The 16,806-nt window shown below is 45.6% G+C and overlaps 1 protein-coding gene across 2 annotated transcripts in view; it reads left to right on the top strand.

Annotated features, from left to right (window-relative positions):
• The window catches only part of LOC140904886 (coiled-coil domain-containing protein 134-like), an 89,458-nt gene that overhangs the window by 30,353 nt on the left and 42,299 nt on the right, over nt 1-16,806 (top strand). The window contains exons 15-24 of one of the 2 annotated variants that reach the window (XM_073327215.1): nt 975-1,086; nt 1,752-1,812; nt 3,834-3,931; nt 4,746-4,920; nt 5,018-5,165; nt 5,670-5,954; nt 9,642-9,807; nt 11,674-11,778; nt 14,645-14,755; nt 15,375-15,556. In XM_073327215.1, the coding sequence (XP_073183316.1) occupies nt 975-1,086; nt 1,752-1,812; nt 3,834-3,931; nt 4,746-4,920; nt 5,018-5,165; nt 5,670-5,954; nt 9,642-9,807; nt 11,674-11,778; nt 14,645-14,755; nt 15,375-15,556 (1,443 nt within the window). The remainder of the gene's footprint in view (nt 1-974; nt 1,087-1,751; nt 1,813-3,833; nt 3,932-4,745; nt 4,921-5,017; nt 5,166-5,669; nt 5,955-9,641; nt 9,808-11,673; nt 11,779-14,644; nt 14,756-15,374; nt 15,557-16,806) is intronic. The other variant, XM_073327216.1, reaches the window with a different exon arrangement.

Below are 16,806 nucleotides of genomic sequence, written 5' to 3' on the forward strand. Positions count from 1 at the left end.
CTTATGCAGTATATTGATTAACCTGTGGAACTTGGAGCCACAGGGCATTATTGAAGCACATAGCTCCAAAAGGCAAAGAATAAAGGTAAAAGAAGGAGCAGGTGCACATAGCTTTGTACTTTGTTTCTTACAAATCTATCACTACACCCCCTACAGACTTAGGGCAATAATGAGCAAAGCACTTTAGTGCTTATTTCCGTCTCTATTCAGCAAAGTGCTTAAGCACATGCTTAAGTCCTATTGATATCAAAGCACATGCTTAAGTGCTTTGGAGAATTGAGGCCTCAGTATCTGAACAGGAATACCATTTACTGTGATTCTGTGTAGAGTAAAAATGACAATATCAGTCTGATGCTTCAGGGCATAACAACTGCAACCAGGAAGATTTTTTCTCCTTGGTGTAGAGTCTTGCACAGTTAGGAACAATTGTTCAGAGGGGGAAGTTATTAAATCTGTCTCTGAAACACCTGGCATAGGCCACCGTCTGAGGTAGGATACTTGCTGTCAGCCGTCTTGTTGGAACAAGGGCTGTTTGACTTCAGTCGCATTTGCCTGGCTTTGTAACCATATGAGACTCACTGGAAGATCACTGATTCCTCCGGTGTGTGCTTGCATGTTTCTCATCACAAAGGCATGGGCGCTGACTCCATAGGTGCTCTGGGGCTGGAGCACCTATAGAAAAAAATAGCAGGTGCTCAGCACCCACCAACCACAGCTGTTCGGCCGGCCCTGCTGATGAGCTGTTCAGTGACTGGCAGGAGGTGCTCGGAGGAGGGGATGGAGTGTGGGTGGGAAGAGGCGGAGTGAGGGTGGGGCCTTAGGGGAAGAGGTAGAGCAAGGGTGGGGCACTGGAGAAGGGACGGAGTGGGGATGGTGCAAAGCAGGAGTGGAGCACCCATCTGGAATAATGAAAGTCAGTGCCTGTGCACAAAGGGATATGGCATTTGCTTGCTGACCATTTCCTCTCCCCACAGAAGCACTCAGAAAGGACTTCCAGCCCAGCTCTGATGGAGGTTTTCATATCCGCCCTCAGCACTCTGTTTGCTGTTGTGCCGAGCATGCAAGAGAAATTCTCTAGGAAGCTGGGTATGCAGAATTCTGACATTGTATTCACTGTGCTTCTTTACACAGTGAATAACCTGATTAACCCAGGGAACTTGCTGCTGCTGGATATGATTGAAAAAAAGAGCTTAGCAAGATTTCACATAGAGCCATTTATTTGAGTAAGACTAGTATCTGCACTTATGTTAACTAGGATAAAACCCAGGATTAAAAACAAGATCTGCTGGGTGCTGGAAGGAGTTTACCCCATAGCATAGCACTTCAGTTAGGTCCGTTATGGGAGCTTTGTACTTTTCCTCTGAAGCCTCCAGAATTGGCTACTTTTGGAGTCAGGAGATCAGACAAAGTGTTTTATTTCCTCTATATTGTCTGTTTTCTTTACTGCCTTCTCGATCAGAGATGAAGAGGAATTCACTCTCACCCTGAGCTAGTACATCTGGCAGTGCTTAACTCTTCTGAGCCTGTAGACCCAGTGACCCACTCTTCTCTCCAAAATCTGGAAAAATAATTTGCCCATGGAACCTAAAAGAGAATGAGCCTGGCAGATGCATTCTGTCTGGGGTGACCTGTGTTGTTTGCCAGCTGTTGCTTTGAAAAGCCATGGATGGTTGTTCGTGACATGGGGTCCTGCCTGCGTTCTGTGCTCTCATGATGTGTTTATCTTCTCTCCTACTCTGCCTTCTCTCTAGCATCCTCTTCTTTCATTCGACTGGCACTGGAGCTGAAGGCCAAATTCTGCACTGGACAAAGGTACTGTCCTCTATATTGAAACCAAACCAAGAGTTTCCATTTGAGAAAAGAGGAAATGTCCTATTCTTGCAGCAGAATTAAATGTGAATGTATCTGAAATACCCTCTGCTCAGTTAGGCCAGCACCATTTTCCTTCATCAGTTGAAAGACCTAAATAGTAATTGGAAAGGAAAAATGAGATTGATGGAGGTGGGATGGGAAACTGATCATGTAGTGGCAAAGTGAACTACAAACTTCTCCAGAACTGGTTTAAAAGATGCCCAGTAAGGAACATGCTGTTCAGATTCAGTAGAATGGTGCTGCTGTGATGGAGTGATGACACTGGATGCCACGGAGAGGAGAAGTTACAGCAGGTTCCATCTCACTGGAGCTCTGGCATTCCAGGAACAGAACATACCATCTGTAGAAATACTGGTTCACTGATTAGACGGGATGGGGAGGGTAAGAACGCTAACAAAATACATTATGCTGGGTCATTTCAAGCAGAGCTTGAAAGCTTATGGATAGAGCCCTGCTTGCATAGGCGACACATAGGGGGATGTGTGGGGTCAAGTGCCCCCCTCCCCCCATATTTCTCTGTGGCCTGCCGGGGAGTGGGGAAGGAGAGGGGCTCCCTACTCTCACTGCATTTGCCCCCTGGAACGCTTAGCCCCTGTCCCTAGCAACTAGGCTCAGGTGTGGAACGGAAGGGGCGGGATCAACTACTTCTCACACCAGCTGCTCCAGGTCGCTGCTCTGGCAGCGCAGCGGCTGTCTGAGAGAGAGCCTGGCTTGGGTGACTGTCCTCCCCGCTCCCTCTGCTCCCTGCCTGGGCCCAGCTGCTAGGGACAGGGGCCGAGTGAGCTGGAAACTTGCTGGGGAGGAGGAGGGACTCTGGCTCGCTCAGCCCCTGCTCCCAGCAGCCGGCTTGGATGGGGAGCAGAGGGGTGGGGCAGGGCAGGCCACCACCCCAGCCAGACTCTCTCTCAGGCAGCTGCTGCGCAGCACAGAGTAGGCAACCCAGAGTGGCCAACTTCAGCCAGCATGAGAAGTGGCTCCCTCCTGCTCCCCGCCGAGGTCCAGCTGTCAGGGAGAGCGGTTGAACGTTGAGGGGAAGTAGAGTGGAAGAAGGACAGAGCCCCCTACCTGTTCCCCCTGCCAGGTAATTCTAGTGGGGCGGGGAGAGCATGGCGGCCCCGGGCTGGGTGCAGGCAGTCGCTGGACAGAAGAGGCACATGGGGCAGTCATGTGTCCTCCCCTTTAGTCATGTGTCCTCCTCATGTGCCCTCTCCCCCAGTATCCAGAGGCACAAGTCGTCTGTGCCTGCACCGATACAAAATTTGTATCCGTATCCGATCCGCAAGCATGGTCCACTGATATCTGTGGATATAAAGCGGATATCGCAGATTTGTAGGGTTCTACTTATGGAGCACTTGCTAATAGTCTGCAGCAAGCAGGCTAGTTGCGTGGTATTGGCTCTCCTTGTATCCAGCTGCTACATCTCATTACAAGAGTAGCTAAAAATACTTCTGCTATGATCCTAGTATCACTTGTCCATGTGAGCAGGTGTGATAGTTAAAATGGGGATGTTTTGTGATTGCGATTGGGCAGGGAGGTGGTCTGCGACTGGGAATAGATGGGCAGGCGGCCCATGAAACACTGGGCTCTGTGATGGTCCTGTGCTATAGGGGTCTTCGTGAGAAGTCCTCACAGCCAGGGAGGGAAGTGCCTGGGATTGTGTTATTCTCACCCTTTTAGGTAATTTTTTTGCCACTCTTCAGTGTTAACCCCTGGAATGCCACTGCTCTGATAGCTCTTCACTGCAGTTTGCTATTCATCCCGAAATGTGTGAGGTTCCCCTGTGTCTCCTGGAGCCCCAAGCTCTGGGTGTCATGTCTTGACAGAGGAGATGTTGTGTGCAGTTAGTTGTTGCCCTTAGGTTGATGCTCTCCTGTCAAATAAACACAAGGAATCCTGAGCCTGGAGAGGATGCATCAGGCTAGATCTCCATTCTCATAATATCTTTTTGTTCTCCCTTCAAGTAACCCTGCTTTGAATCAAGCCTGTTCCAGCTTCCTCTACAGCATGTGCCTCAGCCTTCATTCAGCTGCAGAGAAGATGGAGGACTCTTCCCAGGAGGGTAAGTTTGATGAAGGAGACAATTTAATCTGGTTCAGATTGGGTGGACCCAGTCTGCCCCTGATTTAAAGGTTTTTCAGCTGGTTTAGCTTGTCTGACAGGGAGGCGAATGGGGCTTTTCTAAACATAGATACTCCATACTCAAAACCAAGCCTTGAGCCATTTAAAAATCCATCCCTCTTTCAGCAATCTCTGGGGCTTGGCTGCACGCAAAATTTACTGCCACAATACTGCTGGTATAATTATACCATGATGTGCATGCAGTTGCAGCCATGTCAGTGCCAGGATATTAGAGATACTGTGATAGTTATCCTGATATAACTCTCAGTGGGGACCCCATTCTCCTGGAATAAGAGTGCTTTTTTCCAATTTAGTTGCACCGATAATTTCAAGCCCTAAGTGAAATGAGTGTGTCGGTCTCTGACTCCAGTTCTGGGTGGGTGCAGATTTCTACACCACAAAAACCACACAGTTGGCACTAATTAGTATCTCTGTTGATGGCCTCAGCAGAGAGCCAAGGACTGAATGGGCTGTGAAAGTAGAACTCCCTTCTCATCTTTAGATATGGTCTCACTTGGTAGGGTTGAGGCATGTACAGCAGATCTGCACCAGAGAATCATGCTTTGCTGTTGCTTGTGCTATAGCTGCTCTGGGGATAAACGAAGGACTTCAGTATTTCTCAGCCAGATCCCTCCCTGATTTTATATTCCTGACTTTGGGTCGGGTAACTATGCACCTCTCGCTCCAGACCTCTCTGCCTTTGCTCTGGTATTCCCGAGTCCTTCCTGCCCTTCTTATGCTGGTTTTGTTTCTAGAGCGAGAGATGTCTGAGCTCCTGCAGAGGAGTCTGCCCCAGTTAAACTGCAACGTGCCTGAAAGCCTCACCCTCCTGTCAGAAACCCCAGATCCCTTCTGTTTAGATGAAGCTCTTCGTAGCCACCAATATTGCCTGCTGCTCCTCTTGTACTGTGCCTATGCCCTGGAAGACAGGTGAGCCGAGTGGTGTGATTGAGGAGGGGGCAGTACTGTACACAGATACCAGAGGGTTCAGCCTGTCATCATTACTATTTCCCTTCCTTGTTTGCAGGTTTGTTCCAGAGGCAGAATTATTTTCAGCCATAAGAAATTTCCTTCTGTCAGTGCAGGACCAGGGAGACTGTCCCCCTCCTTATGTCTTCAGAGCCGTTCTTTACCTTCTGGCAGTCTGTCAAGACAAAGGCGAAGCCTTAGACTTGGTAAAAGCTGATTTCATCACCACCACTTTTTACCTTCTCCCCTCCACCCCAGAAAAGTGACTGTGTGTGATGGTCAGTGAATAGACTCGGGGAGCTCACGCCATGTATACTCTCAGGTTATTTAACTGTGACAAACACTTCGGGATACAGATTGTATTGAATAAAGTTGTATACATGTGGGAAGGTGTTTGCATGATGGGTAGTCCTGGGAGTGCACGTGAATGCTGTTATAAATTCCATAGCTTCAGTCTCCTGAGAGCAGCAGCAACCTCGGCAGTAGGCTTTCTAATGCTTCCGTTTGGCTTTTGCTGGTTTAGAACACTGAACAGAGCTTGCAAGAGTTTTTTAGACTTTGTGATTCAAAGGCTTTCACAAGACTGTATTTAATTGATATTGATAGACTGCATAAACAGGGCACATAATTGCACTTCTCACAATGGGATCTCATTACATCAGCTTCATCTAATGGTTATATCTCTCTCTCCATCTCTCCACTCTTGCCAGAGTCCACTGTGTGCCATAAGGAGGGTCCTGGAGAATACATCAGATCTGAGCTTGGTCTACATTCATCATCCTCTTCTGCTTAAATTTTTCCTGCATTACTCTGAGCTTGTGGGCAAATTCGGTCACCGGATCCTCCAGCTCTGGTTTTCCTGGGAAGACTACAGTCAGATTGAGTCTGAAGATGCTGTCTCTGGGCTCTCCTCTAGCTTGCCTGATTATCCAAACAGCTTTACCACTTTGCTTCACATCCTGAAGGAGAATTCCAGTGTTTTACTCATTTTGCTGGTATGTGACTTTCATAAGGACAGTTTGCCATCTGTGGCCCCAATTCAGGAGAGCACTTAAGCACATGGATAAGTGCTTTTTTGAATCTGGGCTTAAGCGAGCAGTCTCACATGTTCATATGCAGTCACAGACAGTGTCTGATTTGTAAAGAAAGAGGTGCTGGGGCTCAAGCAATAGAGATAATACTGTTCCTAGAACAAAATGGCACCATTCAGGCAAGGTCATGCTGCGTGGAGGAGGCCATTTTGCAGAACAACATGGTGTCCTCCTCACAGAGTGCCCTCTGCACACACCGTACGTGCAAGGCCATGCCTTGCGTACAAGTGTGGAATTACATGCTTTACTGTAAATGTCACAGCCCGCCACTGACAGGAGAGGGGTCAGGGCTGTGCCCTGGCACAAATTAAGCTCTGGTCACAAACCAGACATGCATACCTGACATGGAAAATGGGATTGTGGGCCTTTGGCTGTACCTGGGCAACCCGCCCAACCTGCCTGGAGGGCCTTCAGCAACCCAGATAGGTAGTGAAGCCCATCAGAAAGGTGCTGCTTAACTGGCACTTGTTTATACACAGTACAAAAAAATTCATTTCACACGTACTGTGAGCTCCTTGCACACAGCTGGTAATCTCTTCTGTGGTAGCTTTGCAAGAAGTTGCTCTGTTAATGTGGGGACTGTGATAGGCTAAGGATAGAATAGGATAGGAAAGAAAGGGAGAAATAAAGAGCTTCCAAAATGGCATGTAAAGACTGGAACTGAGGGAGTCTATTTATTAACTGGGAAGTGTTTCTTTGTGCTATTCCCAGGATTCCCAGGACTGTAAATAGCACCCTGTGCTGCTCTTACAAAAACTGAAATCTGAAGCCTTTGGGATCAACGAGGCAAGGTTCTCCCAGCAGTTGGAATAATGAGCCAGATCCTCAGCTGATGTAAATCAGTGTAGCTCCACTGAAGTCAGTGACACAATGTCATTATGAAAGTATCAAGCCCTTGGTGGCTGTAAAGGAGAGTTCTTTGATAAGACTAAGATAAGTTAGCTTTTCACATAGCAAATGTATTTAACATCTCTTCAGGCAAATCTGTATGGCCTGAATCTGTAAGGGAAGCATAACAATTGTGTTGTTATTTCTTCCCAAACCTGATAAGGATACTATATATCAGAATAGAGACCTATTTCATTACTAAAACGGCTAAGCTTTTAGATAAAGTAATAGCATGCTCTTGGATAAACAGCCTCCCAAAATAATTAAGAAACAAGGTAGGTTTTATTATGAATAGGCACATACAAGGCAGCATACACAGGGCTTGGGGTGTTGGTACATCTGGCCTGGTCTAAGAGGTTGCAAAGTATTTTTTTCTCTCCAGTTCCTGAAAGGGCCAACAGACAGAATGGACATTTCTTAGAGAAATCCTTCACCATTTGAGACTAGATTCCAGAATACGAAACAGTATTCAGGCAACTGACATTTCCAGAGAATCAGTGAAAGTGAAGGATGAGCTGACAAATCAATGTGAATTAAAAGGAGGGATGCCCCAGGATGACTTATCTACCCCATTATCTTTCACAATAATTTTGAAACCCTTCATTCAGCAAACTAAAATCAGGTTAAATATTACAGGTATAAACAGGTAAAAGAAAAACAAATTGCATCATTTGTGAATGATATTATGTTCCCATTTTCTCTTTGCCATGCACTCCTACAGAAAGAAATTAATTTAGCTCTGTTTCAGGTTTTAAAGTAAACTACAGTAAATCACAGATATTGGCAATTCACCTCTCTGCAGGGGTACAGCATGATCAGTTTGAATTTAGATGAGCTAATCAAACAGTCCAGTGTCTTGGTATAAATATTCCATCAGTTATAAACCAAATTTATGAGAAAAATAACCACCATCTGTTAGGGCAAGTTAAAACTCTTGTAAAATGGAAGACTTGTCACAGGAAGACAAAAATGAATATCCTTCCCAAAATGTTTTATTTGCTTAGCTGTTCTTATTAAAATTCTGGATTAGATAGGACAGATGGTGCGTGGCTTCATTTGGGACCGTTAGCTCCTGAGTAAAAAAAAGAAAAAAATGTACACAGTGAAGACATTCTGCCAATTTTTGATTATATTCCTGACCTGTACAGATGAAGGCCACCCTGGAGTGAATTCAATACTAAATATAAGCAGTAGCTCGTAGGAACAGTGTTGTATTGTGTTAAGAACAAAGGACTTTTTGGGTCAGACCACTGGTCTATTTCTTGTGGTGATCAGTACCCTGTATCTCACAGGAAGATGCAAGAAACCCCATAATGGATGATGATGAAAAAACTTGCTCATAAGGGAAGTTTTTTCCTAACCCTGGGAAATAAGTGGTCAGCTCATGCATATAAGCCTAAGGGTTTCTATCTCTTGGAAATATTTTATCCTGTTAATATAACTGTGGATGTTCTCATTATCCATATAGATATCTAATCCTTGCTTAATAGAATTCAAATCTTTATATCTCATTGCAGTGAGTTCTACAGGGCAATTATACATAATTGCATGAAGGATTTCCTTTTATCACTCTTAAATGTGTTGTCTTTCTGCTTTACTGAATGTCCCCCTGTTCTTGTATTACAAACAAGGGTAAATAGGAGTGCTCAATTTACCTTCTCTGAAGCATTCATTACATTTATACTTCCATAATGTCTCCTAGTACTCCTCTCTGAACAGTCCCCATATTTTCAGTCTCTCTTCATATGGAAATCTCTCTATCCTTCAGAGTATTTTTGTGGCCTCTCTCTGAATCCTTTCTGTTTTGGTTATACTTTTTTGAGATGCCGCAGCCAGAGCTCAGTCTGTTATTCCAGGTGAGGGAATATTGCTGATTTATAGGATGGCATTATAATAGTCTCAGTATTTTCTACCCCAGTCTTCATAGGTCCCAATTCACCAAAGCACTTAAACATAAGCTTAACTTTAAGCACGTACTTAAGTCCTTTCCTGTTCAACAAACACTGAAGCACATGCATAAAGTAAAGCACGTGCTTAAGTGCTGTGCTGAATCTTGTCCAGAGCTAGTGGAAATTTAGCTATGAGACTCCAGGAAGGACTATGCTCGGGGCGGGGATGGACTAGGTGATCTATACAAGTCTTTTCCATTTCTAATTTCAGTGATTCTAGGAATATTTGGTTTATGTATCACATAGTTGATCACTTTTATCAGTTATGTTGCTTCTATATGTGCTAGGCTTCTAGGTCAAGAACTTTAAAACAAAGTACCTAAAGTTAGGCTCATAAATCCATATTTAGGCACTTACCATAAGTGGCCTGATTTTTCAAAGCAGTAGTTCCCCATGAGAGTGGCAGGCTGCTCAACACTCTTGAAACTCAGTCCACTGATTTGGGTGCCTATCTTCAGGCACTTGTTTTTAAAATTCTTGGCCTTCAGCTTGTATTACTTCCTATGCCTATGCACTTGATAGCCACATATCAATATATTAATTCTAACAGCCCACTTACAGAAGGTGTTTGGCTATCAAAGAGGAGAGCCTACCTATGTTATACAATACACTCTGCTTAATGGCCATACTTAGTTTGAACATCCACATCACTAGGGTGTCTCCCAAGGAACCAATGTAGCATAATGATAGTGAACAACAATGACTTCTGCTTAATGAAGACCGAAAGGTAATGTCTGCACTTCTTCCCTTTCAGGACCTGGTCTGCCTGAGCACCACAGAAGTGGCTCACAAGGTTTTGATGACCTTGAGTATGTTTCTGAAAAGAAACGAGGATGTTGTTGTTTGTGACCTCCTTCGGAGTCAGTTTCTACAGATCCTGCAGCAGCTTCTAGTGGAGAGCAGCTCCACCACTTTACGAGGTGAATCCCACGTGTAATTAGGGACACACATGATAAAGTTTATGAAAGGACTGGATAGCTCAAGGGGCTAAATCTAGGATAAAAAGCCTTTGATTTCTGAGTTACTGGTTCTAATCTAGGCCTTGCCTACATAGGAAACCCTGCAAGTGGAGATATGGATTATACCAATTTCCCGAAATACACAGCATATACATTAGGGCTTGTACTGGCATAGCTATGCTAGTCAAAAAAATCACACCCCTACCTGACATAGCTTTGCTGGCATGAGATTTAAATGTAGACCAGGCCCTAATGACAGGGCTTGTCTACATGGGGACATTTAGCGGCAGTACTGTACCACTATAGTTACACTGATATAACTCCCCATGTGGACACACTTTTATTCCAGAATCCAAGTGCCTTTTCTGGTTTGCTTATGTCACTTTGAAAATGGTCTGAATTAAATTTTAAAAAGGCATTCTGATTCTGGGGTAAAAGAATGTACCCACAGAAAGTTATATCAGTATAACTATAGCTGTAGAGTTCTGCCAGTATATGTCCCATGTAGACACACCCTCAGGTAGCTAGTGACTGAAAGTCATTCCTGTCTCTTTTCTGTTCAGCTCTCTATGCAGCATGAGTTGGTGGAGCTCAGTACAGTTCCTAGTGCATAGGTAACAACATGGGTGCAGATTATCCCACCTCTGCCTACTGTCAGGGTTCTTACACCTTCCTCTGAAGCATCTGGTGCTGGCCACTGTCAGAGACAGAGTACTAGGCAAGATAGATCTGAGGTCTGATCTACCATTGCAGTTCCTGTATTCCTAACATCACAGGCACTGCTTGTGTTGCGGTTTATGCTAGCTGTGGCCCATTTATTCATAGTCTCATCTGGGAAGCCAACGACTGAATGAGCCTCGGAGACTTGAATTCTTGCCTCCCACTGGAGGTGGCCCCTTTGACAAGGTCTGTGACAGGTCAGGGGAAGGGGCAGTGTATCTGGAAAACTTGTATAAATAACCAGAGGGCTTTGGGCTCAAGTTCTCTGAACCCCAAGTGGATTTTAAAAAACAGTTAAACCTCCCCTCCCAAAAGGAAAATCCCCTGAGCAGCATTTGGAAAAGTTTTTCTAAGCCTATGGTAATTCATCCTGCATATATCACTCAGACACATGTACAAACACACACACATATGTAACTATTCACCTGTGTGCTGCCCAGCAGATAGAAGCTCAGGTAGAGGCAGGGGAGGAAAGATGGCTTTGTGGTTAAGATTGAGGACTGAAGCTCTGGAGACACAGCTTCAATTCCCTGCTCTGCCGCAGCCATCCTTTGTGATCCTGTGTAAGTTGTTCAGTCACCACGTGCCTCAGTTTCCCATCTGCAAAATGAAGATACTAATGCTCCCTTACATCCCAGGGGTGTTGTGAGGATCAATACATTAGAGTGTGAGGTGCCACATAATTACCTAAGATGGATAAACATTTGGGACAAGAAGCATCAGAATGGAAAGAAATGCTTTCCAGCTTCTCAGAGGGTTTTGGACCCTTTTGTAAAAATGTAGGTGAGAGAGTCTCTTAAATGGCTCACTAAGAAAGTGAAACCCAAGTTCTGTGCTGAAGGGGCTCTGGCCTCCTGGGAGAGGAAGTATTACCCCATATCCCATCCTTTTTGCTCTTCTCTAGCTAATCTAGAACAGTGTTGGTGGGACCCAGCTGTTGAAGGGAAGGAAGCTCAGCCCTGATCTAGAGTGAACAAGGGGTTTGGGATGGCAGAGATTGTGGCAGTTAGTTTACAACTCCTCCTCCCCCCAGCTCCAAAATGTGCAGTACCTATCAGACAGCAGGAGGATGGCATGCATTGACCAACTCTTCATATCCTTTCTTAGCTAGCAAGCACCTGCCTCTGTTGCTGAGCCTTCTCTTCCTGGTGCAGCTGAGGAATGAGGCTGAGAGAGAGCTGGACAGCACAGACTTCAAGCTGCTTCACCATGGTGAGCCTCTGCATCCATTGTTTTCCTGTTGGGATGTGATTCTGCATTCCCCAGGGTGCTCTAACCCAGCAGTTCTGTACTGAGTCCAAGGGCCTGGTTCTTATTGGAGCTCAGGTCCCATTACACTGCCGTGGCAGTAAGTTACATCACATTTACAGTCACTTAAAGGTCCTTTTCCACCATCAGAGTGTGGTGCAAAGCATCTGTACAATAAATGAGGCTCAAGCTGTGAGAGTGTTTCCTCTGCTTCCTGCCTTTAAAGCACCTTTGTTGCCTGAGACCTCACATCAAGGCCACAGTTTTTTCCCTTTGGGTGGGACTGGACTGGGTGAGAATGGAGTCCATCACTGGTGCCCCTTAGGTGGCTGGAGTGGGTTGCTGATGTGCAATTCATTGCCTGCAGGCGTCCCGCACCAGTGGCTGAGCAGATGGTCTCTGCCTTACTCATAGTCCTGGGAATGAGGTTTGAACTGGGTTTCCAACATAGCAGTGGAGGATACTTCTAGCGTCCAGCAGCCAAAGGGAACCAGAGAATGAGTCTGGGTATTGTGCTTAGCTTTCACATGTAGCTGGAGGGAAATGCAATAGCCAGGGCTTTAGGCAGATGAAAATTACTCCAGACTCCTTCAGACAAGATTTTGAACCTCTGTTGCTCCTTTTTGCCTACGTAGTTATGTCACATCTCTCTTTCCCTTCTGAAACCCATCTGTGTACTTCTGTATCTGTCTCCATTCCTCAGGAGCAGAAAATCTCCCTCCTCCTTTCTCAGTTTATTCCAGTTCTCCCTCTGCAGAGAAGGCAGAGAAGGGGAAAATGCGTGTAGGAAAATGAAATCAGATGGGCCTTTTCATGGCAGGCCTCAAAGATGTGCTTTGGGCTGCTGGAACATACCCTTTCACCTCTCTGTGAATATGGGGACAGCAGATGGACGTGTCATGCAAGCTTCTCAGTTATCATAGACATGAGAGATGGAAAAGAGGTTACTAGATCATCTGCTCCCTCCTCTCCTATTTCCCACCATGGCCAATGCAGGGATATTCTTTACAGTGTTCTTCAGGTGCTATCCTTTCAATAGAATAGCGCCGCCCGGGGTGGGGTGCGGGGACGCTATTCCATTGAAAGATCAACACTTTGGTGCTTCCATTACTTTCCTTGTGACTATTCCACAGATTCTCATGTAGCAACTAACTCAGTGGTTCCCAAACTTCAACAACCTGCGAACCCCTTTCACTAAAATGTCAAGTCTCGTGAACCCCCTCCTAAAAATTAATATTTCCAAGGATTTTCTCCCTTACCTCAGCATAAATTATAAAAGCAGTGATCTTGGAAATATAAAATTTGTTTTTATGAGATGCTTATTTCACACTATTCATTATTATTTATCATTACAGTATTTTTGTTACATGATGAAAACAGCAACACTCCTCCAAGATCTCACTTTTGTAGCTTGTATCACTTTTGATTAAACCTGTTATAAGACAAGGCTCCTATCAGAGGTGCCAGTAGAAAAAGACGGTGCTGGGGCGAAGCCCATATGCACCCCAGGGCCTGGGGGGGCACTGCTGGAAAAGTGGGGGGCCTGGGGGGGCTGCCAGGGAAAAAGGGGAGGGATCCGCCAGGGGGGCGTGCTGACATGGGGGCGACACATGACCCTCGTCGTCCCCCCTGTACTGGTGCCTCTGGCTCCTATGTTTCATCAAGGAGTATCAGATGTGAAACAGTATGAAGGTATTTAAGAAGCCAACTCAAGAGTTCCTCCTACACAAGCAGTCAGGTCTTGAGCAGTCCAGGCAAACAATGCACGTTACAACAAAGCTCAAACTTGTTCTTCATAATAATTTAAAAACAACACTAGCAGCCTATTTAATTTTAAAAACAGCAAAAATATCCACCTCCCTTTCTATTTAGTATAAGGAGTCTTGAAGTTTAAATCTCCTTGCTGTGATAGATATGCTTGCTTTGATCTAATTAGCTCTTGGAAGTGCTCAAGGCTCCGGGCTGCTGGCCCCGGGCTGCCCGGGGTCCATATGGACAGCTCTGTCTGCCCTTAGGGATTTTTTCCCGAGAACCCCCTGTAACATTCACGAACCTCAGTTTGGGAACCACTGAGCTAACTAAAGAGGTCAGGGTTAGGAAGAAGTATCTCCTTTTAGACTGTCAGCTTTTCTGAGTAGGGCACTGTCTTTTTGTTATGTTTGTACTAACCTAGCATACTGGGGTTGGAGCCTCCAGGCTGTACTGCAACACAAATAATAAACGGGCAGGCAATTCATCATGGTGTTTCTTGCACTTTCCTCTAAAGTATCTGGTGCTGGCCTTTCTATGAGACGGAATACAGGACTGGATGGACCATGGTGCTGGTCTGATATGGCAGTTCTATGCTTAGCCTTTCAGTCCTTAACCTCCTCCCAGGCCTTCTTGCTAGACATCATCCCCAAATGTTTGATGTTATGAACAAACAATATACACATGTAACAATCAGTTTATCTCCCAGTCCATCACTGTTGGGCCCCTCATCCTCCCATGCTCTCTGCCCCAACCCTTTGTTTTGCTGTTGTTATCCGTTGCTGCAGTCTGTCTAGTATAGAACATAGTCTCTTTGTTGCAGGGGCCTGTCAGTCTGTATGTGCTATGCACCATGCACACCTGGGGTGCTGCATTAATTTGTACTCTTTGTTTAGCCAAAGTATTCTGTTAGTTTTGTTAATTTTCCTCAATCCCTCCAGCCCATCCATCATTTTGTTGTTCTTATCTGAATTCTCTCCAGTTAAATGGCATCTTTCTTGTAGTGAGCTGCTCAGAATTGTCTTTATATCAGATATTTCTGAGGGTGCTGTGTACTGATATATAGCGTTCTGTCTTCTAGTCAGTGACCTTTGTGGGAAATGCAGACCAGGAGATGTTGAGCTGCTGCAGCCTTCCTTGAACTTCCTATATTGGAGCCTTCACCAGACAACAACATGTAGTCAACAGAGAGGTGAAGTGGAATTGTGTCAAATGATGTGGGGTTGGATGATTTCACTGACTTAGTCTCATTGGGTTGTAGCTGGGCTAACAAAGGTAATAAGGGCAATCAGTGACAACTGATCACCTCCATGTGGAAGTCAAGAAGGCGTTTTTTCCTTCTATTTACAGCATTATGCAGTTGGCCAGGTGCATTATGGGGTTGGGGTGTGGTTTTTATTTTTTGCTTCAGGGTTCAGATATTGGCCACTGTGGAGCATGGGACTAGCTTTGTTTTACTCGTTCGTACAATAGCTAGCTAGCACGGTGGGGCCCTGATGCCTGACTGGGGCTTTCAGGCTCTACCCCCAATTAAATAATAATATAGAGAGAAAAATTAAGATGGCCACCGTACTAAATTATTTGAATGCTGTTTATTCTATTAGCTGTATCAGGGATCACACCTGTGTGGCACAAGGTGGAATGCCAGACTAAACTGACCACTGGTCTGAGGAGCTGTGCCCTGTGGGTTTTTTTGGTTGCCTCTTGATTGTAGTGGCTTGCTTAAATCACTTGTGTCACATACATGCTGATTCCTTCTATGCCATTCCAGCAGACTCTTGAAGCCTGTTGTACCCTTTTCTCCTGCATAGTGGTGGCTGTGCTGCTCTCTAGTGTGCCTTTGCTGGAGTTGCTCCAGAAGGTTTTGGAACTCACCTGGATGTGGCCCTGTCGCTCTGGACCCACTTTATCTTCATCAGAAGAGGCGCTTCTCTGCTCTGCTTGGCTGCTGACTGCTTCCCTCTTAGCTCATCAGCACCGTTTCAACTCTGAGGTTAGAACTGCTGTCAAGCCAGAACTCGAGCTGTGAGGGAACAGACATCATCATGCTAAAATAAAATCCCTGTTCACAGGCAGAAATGATTCACATTGGCCTGGACTCTGCTGGCCCTTGCAGTTACTGCACTATTCTGTTCAGGGGATTCCTAGTTCTGGTCTCCTGCTGTCCCAGCCTGGCAGGGGGCTAGGAATCCTATCCAGTGGCTAGCTATGATGTAGACCATTTGAGGGCTCAGGAGACGGGTGGTGATCCTGGAGAAAAATCTCCAAACTCCCCTTTCCTCTCAAAAAGCTAAACTCTCTGTGAGAGAGTGACACATTTTAAAGGTGCTTTTCAGGAGGCTAACAACCATTCTGTAAATTTATAAACCATTTTGTTGGTGCTCTCTATTGGAATTACAGGTAACTGTGAATGGAGTATATTCTAACACCAATGCAAGGGGGTGACCTTCCCCTCTAAATATATATGCCGGTGCCTCATACCATTCCTTTGTGATAAAATGGAGTTAAAGCCTCAATGGGGTGAACTTAGGCTCTGATCCTGAAAACATTTACGCAAATGCTGAAATTGACTCGTGAGTAGTCCTACTGAAGTTAGCTGGGCTACTCATAGGCCATGTCTACACTACGAAAGTACTCCGATTTTACAGAAGTCGATTTCTGGGAACATATTGTATAAAGTTGAGTGCATGCGTCCACACTAAGCACATTAATTCAGCGGTGTGCGTCCACAGTACCGTGGCAAGCGTCGACATTCCAAGCGGTGCACTGTGGGTAGCTATCCCACAGTTCCCGCAGTCCCCGCTGCCCATTGGAATTCTGGGCTGAGCTCCCAATGCCTGATGGGACCAACATTTTTTTGCGGGTGGTTATGGGTAAATGTCGTCAGTCAACCCTTCCTCCCTCCGTGAAAGCAACGGCAGACAATAATTACGCACCCTTTTCCCTGGATTGCCCGAGCAGACGCCATAGCATAGCAAGCATGGAGCCCGTTCAGCTCACCGGAGCAGTTATGACCATTGTAAACACCTTGCACGTTTATGCAGAACCAGCACCTGAAAAACCAGGCGAGGAGGTGACGGCAGTGCGGTGATGAGGACATGAACACAGATTTCTTTAAAACCGTAGTCCCCGGCATTTTGGAGATCATGGTGTTACTGGGGCAGGCTCATGCTGTGGAACGCTGATTCTGTGCCTGGGAAACAAGCACAGAGTGGTGGGACCGCATAGTGTTGCAAGTTTGGG

The sequence above is a fragment of the Lepidochelys kempii genome, chromosome 1 (assembly GCF_965140265.1).
Source record: "Lepidochelys kempii isolate rLepKem1 chromosome 1, rLepKem1.hap2, whole genome shotgun sequence".
NCBI lineage: Eukaryota > Metazoa > Chordata > Testudines > Cheloniidae > Lepidochelys > Lepidochelys kempii.